This window comes from Vanessa cardui, chromosome 23 (assembly GCF_905220365.1).
Source record: "Vanessa cardui chromosome 23, ilVanCard2.1, whole genome shotgun sequence".
Taxonomy (NCBI): Eukaryota; Metazoa; Arthropoda; class Insecta; order Lepidoptera; family Nymphalidae; genus Vanessa; species Vanessa cardui.
The window spans coordinates 10,781,034-10,799,542 of record NC_061145.1 but is presented as its reverse complement, the minus strand read 5'-3'; the positions used below and the strand labels follow the sequence as shown (position 1 = coordinate 10,799,542).

Below are 18,509 nucleotides of genomic sequence, written 5' to 3'. Positions count from 1 at the left end.
TACATATTTGCCGAAAAACACCATATTAAAAATTTTATATTTAAATAGCGCGCAAAAACACTACTTGTACAATATGGCGCTGCAATGGGGTCGATGACGTCACTTTCCTGTATTTTAATCTGTGGTACATATAGTAGAAAAGCAAAGTTTACAAGAAAGTGACTTCATCATAAGCCCGGCCAATCAGGAGCGTTTTGTGTCACGTGACAAACGTTAGAAAATTTGCATTTTTATTTATTGACTTTTGAATAAATTAAGTATTATTTTCAACTTTCGTTGGTAAATAACCATTTTTAAACTAATAATATACACTGATTACAATAATTCACAATTTATTTTTCGCATTGTCAAATAGCCTATTGCATGCAGCTACCAGGATAGTCGCAAAAGAGAAGAACTACGACTTTGTTTGGATACGCAATGGGAAGACCTTCGTGCGCAAGAATATTAAGTCGGAGGCTAAAATAGTTAGGGATAAAGACTTTTTGCAAAATTTATAAACTTTTTAATTTGATTAATGTAAAGCATGCGTATTTATGTTTTAATTCTTTATAAAATTCAATTTAACTATTTATTACCAAAATGTGAGAGGCTTAAGAACGAAGGTAGAAAAATTTCATTTATCCGTATTAGCTAATGATTATGATATGATAATTTTGACCGAAACGTGGCTAAACGATACTGTATTTGATTACGAGGTAATATATCAGCGATATAATATATTTAGGCGAGATAGATATTCCTCCTCATTTTCTTCTCACAAAAAAGATGGGGGCGGCGTAATGATTGCTGTCTCTAAGAAATTCGAAGTTACTCGAAAGCATGATTGGGAGTCGGCGTGTGAGGACTTATGGATTAGTTTGAAATTAGGAGGTAGCAGCAGTATTCATATATGTGTTGCCTACCTGCCACCACCTTTAGATGGGAATTATGTTGACACGTTTTTATATAACTTATCGCGGGTAGTAACGAGTCATCATCATCAGTCATCTATTATGTTGCTGGGAGATTTTAACCTAAGTGACGTATTGTGGGAGTACAATGCTGAAACTAGTTTTCTACTACCATCGATTTCTGATAGTTACGTAGTAAACAGATTTGTAGACACTGTTGCATTCAATAATCTGTGCCAATGTAACAGTGTTTTGAATGAAAATAGGAAAATGTTAGATCTAGTTTTTTCCACTGACCCATCTTGCATAGCTATTTCTAAAGTATCAACACCTCTAGTACCGTCTGACATTCATCATCCTCCTCTCAAAATATTAATTCAGAAGTCCTCATATGCCACTGTCAAATTCAAAGAAATCCTAAGATACAATTACACAAAATGTGACTATGAAGCGCTGAATACTGCCTTAGAAACTATAGATTGGACAGCTGTATGGGTGGGATGCTCGGATGTTAACGAAATGGTTGAAGTATTTTACTCGAAATTAATGTCAATTATTCATGAATTTACTCCAGTCAAATTGCCGATGAATGAGAGCTTCCCTGTCTGGTATTCCTTATCCCTTATTAAAGCTCTTAGAGAAAAAGCGAAATACCATAAACGATACAAATCTTACGGAAATGGAATGGATAAACTTAGTTACACTTTGTTACAATTGATAAAAGAATGTTATACTAACTTTATAAATAATACACCTAATAATTTACGTCAAATCCAAGGTATTTTTGGAATTTTGTTAAAAGTAGAATGAGTAACTGTACTTCAATTCTCAATGAAATGACCCTAGGAATCGAAAAAGCAATGGGTGGACAGGACATAGCTAACCTTTTTGCTAGGCATTTCCAGAATACATATAATTTAAGCCGTGCACACTCAGGATTACCAACGCCAGATATTACTAATCCATATGGCAACGTTATGTCACTCAGTAATTTTTTCATAGAAGAAGTCGACGTTTTGGGATGGCTTCAGTCTTTAAATATTAATAAATCACCCGGTCCCGATGGAATACCTCCATTATTTTTGAAAAAATGTGCAAAAAACTTGTATAAGCCCTTAACCACAATTTATAATAAGTCGTTAGAGATGGGCATATTCCCATCCATGTGAAAGAAAGCTCATTTAATACCAATCCACAAAGGGGGTGATGTAGGTGATGTAACCGCTTATTGTCCTATATCATTACTATCTAATTGTGGTAAGATACTGGAGTCAATTGTGCATAGGGAAATACTAGGCCATACACGTAAATATATAAATTGTAATCAGCACGGCTTTTTGGCTGGTAGATCAACAGCATCAAATTTAGTGTCTTATGTATCGGTGATTGCAAAAGCTTTGGATAAAAAAAAAGAAGTTCATTCAATATACACTGATTTCAGAAAAGCGTTTGATGTTGTCAACCACAGGATATTATTGAAAAAAATTGAACACATGGGCATTCATGGTTCCTTATTGAGATGGGTTGAGTCTTATCTACAAAAACGGTCACAATTAGTTAATATTTGTGGTGTTAAGTCCGCCGAAATTGAGGTATCAAGGATCACATTTAGGCCCTTTACTTTTTTTAATCTTCGTAAATGATTTATGTGTTAATATAAAATCGAATTTCAAATCTTATGCTGATGACTTGAAAATTTATCGCGTAATAAATAATGACTTAGATAAACTAATATTGCAAACGGATATAAACTATATTTGTGATTGGTGCCACTTAAATCAAATGTAAGGTACACAACCCCACAAAATGTTTTTACATAAAATTTTCTCGCAAGATTATTTCTGATACGGTGACATATTATATCAATAATAATTTAACTATCCAAGAAGTAACGAGCATACGTGATCTTGGCGTTATACTTGATAGTTCACTAAGTTTTAAGCTACATCTAGATAATATAATATAAAAAGCGTCAAAACTATCTGGATTTATTAACAGACAGTTAAAAATATTTAAGCAACCGAGTGTTTCTGTTCTTTTATTTAATACCTTTGTTCGAAATATCCTGGAGTATTGCAGTGTAGTGTGGAGCCCTTGCTATCAGGTTCACATAAATAGACTTGAATGTGTTCAAAAGAGGTTTTTATATCACGTTTCTTACACAGATAATAAATGTCTCGAACTTAAATCGTATGCACAGAGACTGAATTTTTACAGAGCAAGCTCACTTTACACTCGGAAAAAAATAAATGATTTCATATTTCTATACAAGATAATTCATTGGCTTATTGACTCGTCCGATGTCCTGCAATGCATACAGTTTTCCATTCCTCGTCCAAATTGTCGCATGCGATATTGTACGACCTTTTGTCTTCCTACTTCTAGAACAAATGTACTTAGCCATTCGCCTTTATACCGCATGTGTTCCTCTTATAATATATTTTTACCGATAGTTCTATAGCCTCATTGAAAAAAAAGTTTAAAAAAAATGTTTCGATAGTTTAAATTGTTTTGCAATTGAAAAAATTATAAGTTTAGATATTTGTTGTTGTCATAGACTAGACTTTTTTGTTTGCACTTAATCAAAAACGCATGTCGTGTCTATATCAAGATAAATGTAATCAATTCAATTTTTTGATTGTCATTTTGTTTTGTAGACCTATGAACATAAAATTAAAAAAAATAAGTCACCCTTTAGCTATTTCTTTTAAAATTATCGAAAAAAACTATTTAAATATCATTTATATCATTCCGTTTTATTTGTATTTCGACGAAATAGTATCCGCGAAAAGTAAAAGAAGTAAAAAGTAGCGTCTTATTTGTTATCTGATCAGCCAAGGAACAGATTTAGATAAAATTTGGTATAGACTCCCTGGGAAGGAAGCAGGCCCTTTAATACACTCGTCTGTCAACTACACTGTTCAAAAAAAGTTTCATAATAAGAAATACGAAGACTTATTGCAAATATTATTTATTTAAATTCGTGCATAACTAACAAACGTGAACATCGTGACATAATTACTAAACAAACAAAATAACCCATCTAAGTAAACAAAATTAAATTGCCAAAAAAAACGACCTTCCCAACTCATACAACACATTAATCCTTACTAAGTCCAAGTGCCAATTTCATTTCCAACGAATAGTTTTCAACTGGATCCGATTTTTTAACTTTTTCCGCCAACTCATTGACGTCGTCTTCACAGTCGACGAATATTTCATCGTCAGCTGACACATCAACTATTTGCGTTTCGCTCAATTCGGATTTCATCTCATCATTACTTATTTCGATATCATCAGTGTGTTTCATTTTATGTTTTGTTTCATCATCAACTTTCTCTGTATCCATGGACTCGTTGCAGATACCTGAATCGTTTGCTTCTGACGTCCTTCCTTGTTCATTTTCTTCCGTCAATGTGTCTTCTAAAGAAATATCTTGACTCGGCACTAAAGTATCTTCATTTTCATCGGCTAAGGATTCAGTCGGCGATGGAATATAATTGACATATTTTAAAGTACGCTGGTGTATTTCCTCTTCCTCTATATGAGTTTCAAGTATACGGGACACTTCTGGCAACTGAGAAATATAAATGTTTTAAGTAATTAGTACCTTACTTTTTTACGTTTGATTGAAATTGGATGGTTTGAGTAAGAATAGAGCCGTTCTCATCAACCTTTACGTATCGCTGACATTGGTTGAGTGTATTTTTTACCTATGATCCTATCACTAAAAACGCTATTGTTAAAACTAATTTAATCTACCAACTAGTGATATCATTCTCAAGAAATAACAATTTTTTATGTTACAGGTTGGCGGACGAGCGTATGGTGGGAGACCACTTACCATCGGGTAGCCACCTGATGGTAAGTGGTCACCATCACCCATAGACAATGATGCTGTAAAAAATATTAACTATTCCTTACATCGTCAATGTGCCACCAACCTTGGGAACTAAGATCTTGTCCCTTGTCTCCGTAGTTACACTGGCTCACTCACCCTTCAAACCGGAACACAACAATACTGAGTACTATTATTTGGCGGTATAATAACCGATGAGTCCTACCACCAACTAGGAAGGCCCAGCTGTGTCTGTCCAACTTTATTTTTTGCAATACTATGACGGTGATGATCAACAGTATGAAAATATTACCAATACTTTTAATAACTTACAGTGTACTCATTTTCCAATTCGTCAGATATTTTTTCAATAATAGCATTTGTGCTGTTATCGACTCTACTAGCGTACGACGTCACTACGTCCAACTGTTTATACATTTCCTGTTCCTCATATTTAATTGTTTTCTTCAGTATTTCTGTAGCCACGGATTCTTCGATACGTGCATTTTGTGCCATGTCAGAATAATTTACACCTGAAAACAAAACTAGATTAAATTATTTCCAAACATTTAAGGACGTTTTTATTAGATTCAAATCCGTTATTGACCTTATATTGACTAAAATTTACTAGCATTTATCAAAATTTTAAAATTACTTTTTGTTGTTATAATTATAATACCTTGCGAAGGGAATCTGTTGTCTTCATAGGAATTAATCGCGTCAATAATCGATTGTTTGGCTTCATCACTATCCATACTACCTAAGGCTTCATAGGTGGAATGACTCTCATCACCTTTTCGTGAATTTTCATCTGCATTAACAGAGAAACATTAATCACCAAACACCAAATGTATTACGTTGATATTTGTACGCCGTAAAAGATTTGTGATTTCTCCCAAATTGGAGTTACTTTCTAAATTAGTAAACAAGAATTACCATTTAATTTATCTCCTGCACCATCTTCTTCATTATTATTATCATTTGTTTTATAATCTTTACGATTTTTTGGTACATTTTGCTTATTTTTTGGTCTAGGTGATTCTAATATATCACTTTCAGAGCTATTTGTGTCTGATTCATTTGATATATATACTGATTCAGTGTCAGCCGATGAAGCTAGGGTGTAATATCATTTTTATTATCTAGAATTTTAAAACTACTTATAAATAAAACATACATAGGTACACACAGTGTGACCGTCATTTGAGGCATCACTTGAGTGGATACAATGTCCTTTTGGTACTTTTACTATTCAAGACATTATACATCATTTCAGCTACATAATAGGGAAAATGCAAATAATAATTATGGAATTTTTGCCAATAAAATGTTGAAAATTATAAAAGAAGTGCTGCCGCAATTTGATATAATGTTGTTTTTTAACAATAATTACGAATTATAGTAACTTGAAACGAAACGTATTTCTAAACGCTAATTAGCTTTCAGTGACGTCACTCCTGTTATGACTACTTATTTGAGGTTATAGTTGTAAAAAAGTGAATATTGAAACGAAAATTAATTGCATATATCGAATAAAAAGTAGGGTTTGTCAAAGCAGACTCCAGATTCCTCCAGATTCCTTAAAGATCTGTTTTCGCGCGAAAATTTAAAATTACATTTTGAAACAGCTTTTTTTGCAATAAATTAGAGTGTTTTGGATTTATACTTGTGGTCTATCCTATATGGAGTTCCTTAAAATAAACACAAAAGTAAAAAAAACGACAGTTTCTTACGACCAGAATCTATTACTTCATCGCCAATTTCATATTCTAGTTCTGGAACTGGTAATTGTCTCTCAATGTTTTGGTATAGCACAGCTCCTGGTATATGAGTTATCTTAACTTTGCTATTATCTAAAATATATGTTAACTCTACCATTAAGCATTAAAAGTTCCGTTAAAAATATAATAAAACAAAAATTTAATGAATGGCTTAATTTTTAGGAAACCTTAAAATGTCAAGAATATAGCAATAGAAACTTAACGAATTACTTTTATTTGGACTCTTCCTGATTGCTTCGAAATTCATCAAAGATCTTTGCTAATTTCTTAAATGCCTTGATACAAATAAAACCTTATGATTTTATGATAAAATTAGCATGTCTACGGAAAATGTCACATCACACCGCCCTAAGTTTGGTGCTTATATAATTATACTAACTATTCCTTTCGTTCCCAATGCGTTACATTTCATTCATCTTAAACCTTAATACGACAATATCCAGCGAGCTTGCATAAGGCCTCGCGTGGCGATAATGATGAAATAATTTTAAGATAGAACAATACGTTGTGATACGCGACACGTTTTTTTCTCAATTAATGTATTTTTTCTTTGACTTTGACCTTATATGATATTATATATTACTAAACACTGTCACAGTTTGTCTTACCAGGTGGATTGCCACACGTGAGCTGACTGAATGCGACCCGGTCGAAAGCGTTGCAATGGTCGTATTTTGTAACGAAATTCCTGTCTTCGAGTGCATGAGCGGGTGTCGGTTCTTGCCCCTTGTGGAACTCCTGCATAATCTTCTCATCGTACAGCTTCTTATGTTTTAAAGAAAATATTATTTAATCCGAGGAAAGCTATTAGAGTAAAGATGATGAATTGGTTAACAAAATTTTTGGCAATAGAAATACAAATTGTAGATACCATTGGATCAACGGCAGGTTCCCCGCGAGCAATCCTAGCTTCTCTTTCCACCTGTTCCTTTTCAAGTTCTTCAAATATTTCCAAATCTTCAGCACTTGGTTCCAAATCCAGATTATCGTCACTCGCTTTTGAATTCATTCGATGCATGTATTTTAGGAAAGCTACACCATCACTGTCACTTGTACCTTTATCTGTTATTATTAAAAATACATATTCAATGAAATACAATGACGTTACGTTCTAGAACTAAAAATATGATCACTCAGTAAAACATCATTATGTTTAATCAATGGTTCAGAATGATTGAAAGAAATTTAAAAAAAAGTTACCTAGTTCACTAGTAGTAGTTTTGTCAGTTATTTGATCTTGACTTTCATGAGGTAGACTGACTTCCTTTTCACTTTCTTGGTTTGCTTCTTTTCCATTGCCATCATTGCTATCATCTGTTTTGACCTCTGCCATATTATCATTATTAACTTCTGTAATGATTACTTTTGTATTACTCAATTTCCTTTTACAGTCTTCATTTCTTGTACTACTTGTTTTTACTTCTTTTATTGTTATTTTATTAAGCCCTTTATTTCTTTCATTTTCTTGCGATCTTTTATTATATTCTTCGATTATTTCAATGAGAGGCTTTCTTTCATTTTTATCAATTGATCCTTTACTGAGATTTTCTTCACTTTTACTTTTCTGCTGGACTTGTTCAATGCTTTCTGTAATATTAAATGTATTTAATAAACATTATTTAGAATTAATACGTAGCAAATAAGATATGTAAGTGAATTGTAGCTTAAGCGAAACAGACATTTACCTTTTATTATCTCTGAAGTTCCTTTCCTTTCCACGTGTGGACTTTGATTAAATAGTAAATTACTTATAGCGTTTAAATCAGTAGAAGTGTTTCTAAGTGTTTAAAAAAATATATATTAGTACTTTTAAGGAAGTAAAATGCTACAGTAATGATCCCTTTACAGTGACCAAAATAACATACCTATCACCAGAACCCATATTGAAACCAGTCCACTGATCTTCGCAACCCTGCTCCTCCTTCAGCTCCTGGATTAAGCGCTTGCCTTGATCGATTTGTGACCATTCAATTTTACTAGTTCCTTGATCTAAAATTTCAATCAATTTATAAATCTAAATCCGTTTCTGCTTCATTAGTTATTTCTTAATTATATACCCTTTATCTTTATATTTTAATCACAAAAGATATATCTGATTCCCAGCTGGGAATGTAGAAAATATCTCAGGATGCTGTTTTTTATGAAAATTTGATTTTCCATTAATATCTATTTTAACAATTCGAAGAGTAATAAAATAGAATACTCATACATGGATTTCCGGCGTACTGTCATACATAACAGATACTGCGAACTAAATAAAGACAATTAGGTTGTCATACACAATTTACTTTTCTTAACCGCGTTACGATATCCTATTTTATGTTATTCTGCCCGTCTCTATGTTAAAGCAAATAATGATATTATTTTATATCAATATATTTATCTAATAAGATACATCCTAGTAACAGACTTCAATATTTGTATTGCAGTTTTACCTTTTGAATCTTTGTCACTATCGCTGGAGTCACTTCCACTTGTAGTATCATCATCAGTTTCAGAATCTGTGAGTACATCTTCGATGACGTCAGACTTTGTTTTAACGTCCTTTTCTTCTGTATTTAATTCGTCGTCTTTAACTTCATCAATTGTTTCTTTTGGATCAATTTCATTATCCTGAAGAGTAAAATATTATATTTGCTTATTGAAAACCAATTAAAACACTTGACCACCAACTAGTATAGTAAGTATGATACAGGAAAAAAAGGGAACCATCTACTTACGATTTTTGCAACTATTACTAAGCCAACCCTTATTATCTCGTTTTGTGTACTCAATGAAAAACCTTTCTAGTGATCGTGTTAAATCTACCTTCACTATAGTGGAGGTAGATTTAGACTAGGTAGATTAGACTATGTTATATTTTTTAGTCTTACGACCTACAGGACGTAAGACTAAAAAAATATGACAAGCACCTACACTGGCATTGCTAAACCCAAAACCTCAGAAGGTAAGTTCACTTTATGATATAGGTATATTCTGAGGTATCTCCTTTCGGTACTATACGAAGTTTGCTCATATTAACAGATTCCACGCAGGCTTATCGCATACGCTATTCGCTTTTTCATAAAGTTGTTTTTAGTAGAACGTTAAGCATTTATGATAAAAGTAATAATAACAGTAAAAGTAATAACTGTAGTTATGGTGTGTATATTATTAAAGAACATCACTAAATAGAATTATTTTAAAATATTTGAAACTAGCGCCCCGCCCCAGCTTCGCACGGGTGCAATGTGCAATACAAGAATAGCACTTTAAAGTTATCAGTGTTTCATTAATATTTTGTGCATGTTTTAAACCTTTAAAATTAACCTTCCTCTTGAATCAACGTATCTATTAACAAAAACCGCATCAAAACCCGTTGCGTAATTCTAAATGTCTTAGCATACGTAGTGACAGACAGCGGTAGGCAACTTTGTTGATTTCAAACCTTATTCTCCACAGCAAGAGGACCCGTTTTCTCCTGATCGAGGAGTTCTCGTGCTTCTCGCTTAGCCTTGTTTTCGTCACGCATCTTGATCAAATAACGGACGCTCTGCATAACCTTCTCTTGATCTTTGGCAATCCACCTGTTTATATTCGTTTTATAGAAATAGTTTCAAATGGGTGACCAGAGAACTATAAAATATTATTACAACTGTTATAAAAATAACTGGAGACGAAGAGAAAATCAAATCAAGAAGGTGGTATACCTTCCCATTCATCCTACTCGTTGACAAAATAGATGAAAGACAAGTACCGGCGCCTTTCCTCCACCTCCTCTTGTACGCCACCACGGCGCCACGCCTCGGCGCAGGCCCGGTCACGTGGAAATACAGTACGATTGTCCAGATTGAGCAGCTCCAGCAGACGAAGTGTTAGGGTCTTGCGATATGCAGGGATATTGCGCACCACCGGATTGCCAGTCAGCACCAAAACTAAAACATTTTCAATAAAAACAAGCGTTATTTTACTAGAGTGGAGATGGCTCAGTAAGAGAGAAAATGGCCCAGTGATTAGAACGTGCATTTTAACCGATGATTGCAGGCAAGCACCACTGAATATTCGTGTGCTTAACTTGTATTTATAATTCACCTCGTGCTTAGCGGTAAAGGGAAACGTCGTGAGGAAACCTAAATTTGACTAATTTCATTGTAATTCTGCTACATGTATATTCCACCAACACGCATTGGAACAGCGTGGTGGAATATGTGCCAAACCTTCTCCTCAAAGGGAGAGGAGGCCTTAACCCAGCTGTGCTAGCTACATAGTTAACGACAGTTTCCAATTCTTGTTTTTAAATATATTTTTTAAATATTAAACATGTAATTAATATATTCAGCAGTTTGCTTTTCGAAAAAGTTTTGTTTAATAATTACCTTTCAAAACCGCCATATCTGCTAGTACATCGACGATTATCGGATCCTCTAAACGATTGTAGGATAAATCTAAAACTGATAGGTTCTTGCAAAATCGCAAATCATTCAAATCATCTGAAAAATAAAAAGACCAAACATATCAAATAGTATTTGGCATGATCATCAGTAATGTAACACTAGTAGTCGGCTCCGCCTTCGCTCGTGGTTTAGGTTGTTGGTTTTTACGTGTCAGGTAAAAAAAAGCCTATGTCCTTTTTTAAGTTCAAGTTTGCTTCACAGCAAATTTCATTACATTCGGTTCAGCGGTTTGGTCGTGATAGAGGGACCGACAGACATATTTTTGATACTTTCACAATTATAATATTAATATACATTTCTCACCGATACTGCTCAACATGTTATGACTGATACTCAGCGTTTGTAAATCGGGAACAACGTCCAAATTTTCTATTTTCGTTACGAAATTATGGTCTAAATTCAGCGTGTTCAGCTTGGGACAACCGCTTAAATTTTCAATCTTCCTCACTATATTATAGTGCAGATAGAGACATTTCAGTTCAGAGAGCGTATCCAAGCCTTCAATTTTTTGAATACCATTATTCTCTAAAAATATGCATTTCAAGCCAGTGTATTCTTCTAAATTCTCAATTCTTGGAAATCCCTAAAATGTTTAGCATTCAATGTTAACTCTTTCCTGAAACATCTTAAGAAAACAACATCCATATAAATAGTATGGGCCGACGGCTAAACAGGTGAGTAATTGTTAATATCGTGTTTACTTAATAATGTCTAGTGGTCATATATATTTATAATGCAATCATATATATTTAGTGGCTTGGCAAATATTAAATGGATAAACCCTACAAAATACAAAACCGCTGTAATACGCCAAAGCCTCACATACCTTAAAGTGTAAATAAAGTATATCGTTAAGATAAGGAGTGCTGTAGAGTTTGTGCTGTTTGCAAAGATTTTTAATAAGTTCTTTCGTCATTCGAGGTCCTTTGTGTTGTTCTTCTAATTCTTTATCTATCTTTGACTGGAATTGTCTTTGCTTATCATTCTTTTCCTGTTGCTTTTTATCTTCTTCTTCGTTTTCATCTAGAAAGAACAATTCATTAACAAAAATAATTTACTAGAAGTGGCCTGTCCTTTTAAATTTATTTGGTGTACCTATTGACTCTTTATCTAGAGGTGGCACTTCCAATATTTTGTCGTTTTTGTCGCTGTCGCTTTTCTCTAATAATTCATCTTTTCGTACGTAATCGCCTTTGGCTTTATCATCTGTATCTACAACTGATATGCTTTGACTCGTACTGACTTTTTTGTTCTCTTCCCGTCTCAATAAATTATTAGCAAGACGTAAAACTTCTTTATTGTCTTTCATTTTATCTTTTATATCATATAACAGTCTGTCAATCTTTCTGTTTCTTTCTACATCTTTATTTCCTACGACGTCTTTTTTTACGATATCACAATGAATGCTTTCATCTGCTTTGTCATTTTCATCTATTTGCACAAGAGATTTATCATCCACTTTGTCCGAATCACCTCCATCAAAATTTGTAGATTTTGGGTGCAAAATACTATGTGATTTTTTTAAAACGTCATCCAAGTCTTTAAGAAAGTCCTTACATTCTTTATTTCTACTTTCATAATTTGCCTTACTTGTATTAATTCTACTTTCGTGACATTTTATTTCATCGTTTAACTTATTTATTGCACTATGAATGTCATTTATTTCTAAATCAGAAGAAGGTTTTGTTTCATTGTCAATATTTTTTTCGATCTCTTGCGCATCATTTTCACTAATTGCTCTATTTTTTCTATCAACCTCACTCTCCTTTAATTTCTGGTAAGCGAGATTAGATTTTCTGGAATTTTCTAAAGCTTCATTAACACCGTTTAGTAACTCATTCATGCTGTTTAATTTATTTGTTATATCTTCTTTAATAAGTGTATTAAGATTTTCGGCACCTTCAACAATATTACGAGCAAGATTTTTCATCTCCCTAAATTCAAGCTCATTGTTTTCAGCGTTTTCATTCTTGCCGATTTCAAAAATATTTTCCAATGTGTTATGTAAAGATCTTTCCATGTTTTCATCAAATTTTACTCTTTGAATGTTTGCCTGGGTTGAATTACAACTATTATTTTGAATCGATAGTATTGAATCTGTTTGTTTAAAACTACAGCTTAAGGGTTTAGTTTTGTCGCTATTATTTCCATCAATACTGTGCTCATCTTTACTTAAAATACAATTTATATCATTAAGAACTTTTTCAGTTGCTTTGAGTTTCACTTCAAAATTTTTCAGATTGCAATTCTCTGCATCACTTTTATCAATGCATACCGGTTGATCTGAATCTGTTTTATTTTTGATTTCGCCACTAAGGTCAAGTTTGATCGGATTATCCTTCATAGGGATATTTAAAGCGGCATTAATAGCATAACTTTCTTTGATTCCTTCAAAAGAAGAGTCTCTTTTCGGACCACGTACTAAACAATATGACGATTCCTTCAAAATTTTATTTTCCTCTATTTGCAGCTTACGAGGACATCGCTCACCTTTATTTATTTCGTTGGGGTCTTCGTGTTTGTCAGCTAATTGCTGCAACATTTCCTTGGTTTCTTGATATCTTGTTTCGTAAGACTTATTGGTGCATTCTGTCACAACTTTATCTATAGCTTCAAACTCTCTTTCATCACTTGATTCAGAATCATTGGATGTATCTTCTTCGTTAATAGTCTGTGTATTAAGTATTTGACTTTTAGATCTATATGCAGCTGCCGCATTCATCAAGACCTGCATATTTCTGTATTTGATATTATTCTGTTTCGCAACATCACCAACCGATGAGTCGAGTTCTGATTGAATATCATCGTACTTCGATATATTTACCTGATCTAATGGAACCGCAATGTCATTATTAAGAGAGTCATGATTAATTACAATTTGAATTTGACGGGCTTTTTCTGCTAGAATCGGGCTATCTTTCACCAATTCTTTAATTTGTTCTGAGGTTAATGGCTTACTATGATCTTCGATGTTAGTGAATGGTTGTCCTGTCATGACCTCATACTCTGACTTTACAGTGCCTGATGCTGAAGCAGCTATATAAGGCCTATCTACATTAACGCCTTGAATTAATGGTTTGAGTTCATTTTCAATAGCTTTATCAATAACAGATTTAGGGAATTTTGCATCTTTAAAGAATTCCTTTAGCTCAGCTGTCTTTGTTGCTATATAGTCAGAATCCCCTACCTTTAAATCAGATGTTTCCATTTTTTTATCTAATAAAGTAATCCGTAATGTACAATCAAGCTTACTAAAACTTGTTACTATTGCTATGGATACGAAAAATATTCATTTATTATGTCAATATTTGAAAATAGAATACAGTCTTGTATATTAATTAAATTGTATTTCATATTTTGTTAATTTGCGAGAACATTATAAGTGTTTTACGTTAACTCGAAAAATACATCTTTTTAGGAGAACCTAAAAGTAATCGTGTACCTAAAAATTTAAAAATATTTTTTATAAAGGTGACATTGACGTCACCGTACCCATTTTTAATCTGTGCTTAGCAAACGTCAAAATCTCAAGCCAAATGTTTGTCAGCAGCGAGTCGGCGAGTATTTATTATTAATACAAAGGATAAAGTTATTAATAGTGATTAAATTAACTGTTTCTTCTATTAATGTCTTTCACTAAGCGTTACTACTGATCACCTCACTTTACGCCGACAAAATGGCAGACGAAAGAAACTTTCGATCATCTTATTATGAAAAAGTTGGCTGCCGCGGTGTAGAGGAGAAGAAATCTTTGGAAATACTTATGAAAGAGAAGCCCTGGGACAGGGTTAAGCTGAAACAATTCTGTCTACGTTTTACTGTTCCCGCTGCTTATAGGAATTTGGTATGGAAAGTGTTACTCGGTTAGTAAATAATAATTACAATTAGTTAATAAAATGAAGGTAGTCTGAATATTCTTTACTTTCTTTATGATACATTAAGCCGCTTCTTTATAAACGAAAATTGTAAACTTGTTAAAAGTTAGTTGATAGTGTTATTACTGCTTTTTTCATTGCAAATCAATCAATTTATTGGAAATAACAAAACTTAATAAATCTTAATAAATAACAATTTAATTGCATATAATATATTCCCAAATAATATATTTTTTTAAATTGATTGTTATTTATTTTATTGGTTTTATAAGGTAAATAAAAATCAAGTAGTTAAAAAAAATTATAAATAAACCCATGTTACTTTTCACAGATATTCTCCCAGTTTATGCAGATTCGCACCAATTTGTAGCAGAGCAACGCACAGACCAATATAACCACATGCTGTATGCAGTGGAAATGTTAGAACTAGTTGACATGAAGGCCCCTCGCAGTGAGATCCTTCTTGCTATGTGGCTACTTGAAAATGAAGAACGGAAACCACCTAAATTCCCAGAAACCAATTGTAATGTTAGTATTTCAAACTCTACATAAATTTGTGTGTTTACAAGCTTTAATTAAATTAGTGGTGAGCTTGAAAGTAGATAAAATTAATTAACAATGTTTACTGATTAAAGTTAAATATAAAAAAAATATAGAACTTTTATAAAATTTTAATTAATAATTTTGGCATGGATGTGATGGATTTAACGCATATTTGAGGTTGAGATATAGTAATAAGAGTTACAAGACCTTGTTCAGGATTTCAGCATCGTAATATTTTACTGCATTTCGTCCGATTTATATTACAGTCCGCTGATACCTTCATACCAATAGCTAACACATTACTCCAGCTTTACGATGATGAGGTGGACGTCTATTGGCTAAGTAAGATGCTGACGGAGATAGTTCGTAACATGCAAAAAGAATTACCAAAATTAAAGGAAGCCTTTCAAAGTATGCTCGAAAAGGAAGATGGAGAACTATATAAGTAATTAGTCTAAGTAATAATGTTTCTTATGCAAACACACTTCATTAAAAACTCAATGAATTATACTAGTCTTATAGGCTGATCAATACCGAGTAGATTTTTTTAGAAGTGCCTAAACTAAAGGTGTTTGTTTACTTTTTATACAGCTCTAATCATAGAAACATTTGTTGTTGTTTTTATACAAATATTAATTTATTATATTATTAATTTCAATATTTGTTTTAGCCATCTTGTTGAGAAGAAAGCACTAGACGTTTTACCGTTGACAAAATGGTTTAATTGCTGTTTCGCTGGAGTATTGGACGACACATCTCTTACAAAGTAAGTTGTTAGAAATTATTTATGTTACGTCAGGTTTTATTTATGAAGATAACTTGGCTATTCTAACGAAACAAGCTCAAAAGAGGTATTCTCTGTGAATTAATTACTAAGCAAATCAGAAATAAGTGAAGATATTATAAAGTATAATCATACATCTAAATTCATTAGTCTCCCTCACTCTGGGTCTGATCTCCACCAAACATTAACAATGTGTACACCTGCAATCCAGTCAAATTAGTATGATTACAGATTAAATTGATCTTGGATCAAATGGATGACGATTGGTTGGCCATTGCATGTGTGCTAATATGGCCACTCTCTGAAATAAATTAGCAAATAAAATTGAAATTATATTATTTTTAGGATATGGGATAAAATCTGCAGTGGGGCACCAAAAATCCTGTCCTTTGTGGCTGTTACACTAGTTATAACTTTAAGAAGAAATATACTTAAAGCCAAAAATGGTGATGAAGTACTTAAGTGTGTATCAGAGGTATGTATGTTAACTTAACTAATATTAATGTTAAATAATAAAACATAAAGCAAATGTCTGTAAATGCTTGGTCTGAAAATTATACCCCATTAGAATAACAATCTTAAATTAAAATGCATATTACAGCAAAGCGCAGCTGATTAATATTATTTCATAATAAAAACTGTTCTAAAACACAATGCATCTCCTAGTGTTAGTTTTATTTACTTTATTCAATTAGGCATGGCAAAAACATTCCTTATTCAAAACCGTAATTGTACTTTTTTTTTTAATTTATATATTTATTTTCAAAAATATACAGTATTAAAAGAAACTAAATATGAAATAGTAAATGTTACCATGATGTTTTTCCAGATACCTGAACAATGTGAAGAAGTGGTGGCGAATAAAGCAATTGAGTTATGGCAATACTATGCTCAACCACAGAACGATCAGCTAGCAAAGAAATGATGTATGACCTTCTAATGAGTTCGGCTCATTAGAAGAAAACATTTGACAGTGTTTACAGCCACTCAACCTACCAAATGTTGTTTAAATTGTTTGATAAAACCTATAAAGTAAAAAGCACTGGTGCTATTTTGATCCCTCGGACGATTAATCAATGTGCATTGGTGTATGATTAATTGGATAAGGAGAATGTATATATTATTACTATCTTAATATATGTGCTATACATACTATATTTATGTAGACCATAAAATTCAAGCTAGCCACCAGCTTTAAACATATTACTGAGGTTAATTAGGCAAATCACTTAAAATTATACTAATACATCCTTCATGAAGAACAAATGATCTGTTATGTGATTAATTTTATTATCTGTGTGATTTCTTATAGAACTGAATACTATACTCATGAAGGATGTATTCATCATTTGCCTCGACCAATCAAAACCATTTATTGGCAGCCATTCTCATTACTTTTAAACCTCATCAATATAGAAGATATATTTGAGCAATTTGTTATTTAGAACTACTTTAATAGTATTAATTATAGCTATCTTTTAAAATGTTCGTTTAGAAAAAAAAGTAATGTATTTGATTTAAAAAAAGGGTTGAGTGTAGCTGTATTAAAAGCTATGTATTATATAAGAAGAGTGATATTATATGGACAATTGTGAATAATGCTTTATTAAATATACAAAATAATTATTTTGTAGTAGTGAAATTGTATTAATGTAGTGTTAAGGGTAGCCCCTATTGGATAATTTCACTTGTTTTGATCTGATTCGAAAATTACATATGTCTGAGAGAGTAACCAGGCATTACATTGAGCAACCTGGGCAATTTTACAAACAAATTGTCACTTTATCGCACTTTAATCAATGTTATTGTTACTGTTCAGGAGTTGTATTGATTGATATCTATAATTAAGTAGAATTGCCCTTGTTTCGATTAAGTTGAGTTTATTTTTGTTAGGTTGAAGTTAGATCGGAACGGAAACGTATCATAACCGTTATATGTTAGTAGAATTTCGCCCCACCCTGATTGAATTTATACCAAAGAACACAGCATTCACGTGTAAATTTCGCCGATTTCGATTCAACATTATCGCGCTGAATGTTGCAACTCAATATCTACTATCAACTAGTCTCTGGGTGTCTTGAGTCGAGTGGTGTCAGTGAAGGACCGTCCTAAGGCTGTTATAGCAAGAGGGATGTGCTCCAAGGATAAAACTTTGGTATATAAACAGCAAGCTATATCTAGCATAAGTGTATGTATTCTTCACGGTGATAATGTCTAACGTAAAGAAAATTACTATAACATTATGGTATTAACATTTTAAATATAATAGTATTTTTTACACAACAAATTTAGCGCGTCCGTTGAATGCATTGTAAAACTATTAAAATACTTGAAACAAGCAGTAATAGACTTTTTCCTTGCT

The 18,509-nt window shown here is 32.6% G+C and overlaps 2 protein-coding genes across 2 annotated transcripts; one reads left to right on the top strand and one right to left on the bottom strand.

The window, feature by feature from the left end:
• Positions 1 to 3,884: 3,884 nt before the first annotated feature.
• Positions 3,885 to 14,153, bottom strand: LOC124539647 (dynein axonemal assembly factor 1 homolog). The gene is made up of 17 exons (XM_047116948.1): positions 12,041 to 14,153; positions 11,772 to 11,968; positions 11,249 to 11,528; positions 10,868 to 10,981; positions 10,249 to 10,426; positions 9,940 to 10,078; positions 8,948 to 9,125; positions 8,378 to 8,501; positions 8,198 to 8,289; positions 7,713 to 8,099; positions 7,384 to 7,574; positions 7,121 to 7,277; positions 6,465 to 6,584; positions 5,668 to 5,847; positions 5,411 to 5,542; positions 5,065 to 5,264; positions 3,885 to 4,470 (listed from the first exon to the last, which is right to left on the bottom strand). The coding sequence occupies exons 1-17, from the start codon at positions 14,151 to 14,153 to the stop codon at positions 3,994 to 3,996; spliced, it is 5,259 nt and encodes a 1,752-aa protein (XP_046972904.1). The 3' UTR covers positions 3,885 to 3,993.
• A 310-nt stretch (positions 14,154 to 14,463) lies between these two features.
• Positions 14,464 to 18,486, top strand: LOC124539822 (TBC1 domain family member 7). The gene is made up of 6 exons (XM_047117181.1): positions 14,464 to 14,808; positions 15,152 to 15,348; positions 15,630 to 15,808; positions 16,034 to 16,129; positions 16,493 to 16,622; positions 16,977 to 18,486. Exons 1-6 carry the CDS (start codon positions 14,622 to 14,624, stop codon positions 17,070 to 17,072), a joined length of 885 nt encoding a protein of 294 aa, XP_046973137.1. The 5' UTR covers positions 14,464 to 14,621; the 3' UTR covers positions 17,073 to 18,486.
• The last annotated feature ends 23 nt before the right edge of the window (positions 18,487 to 18,509 follow it).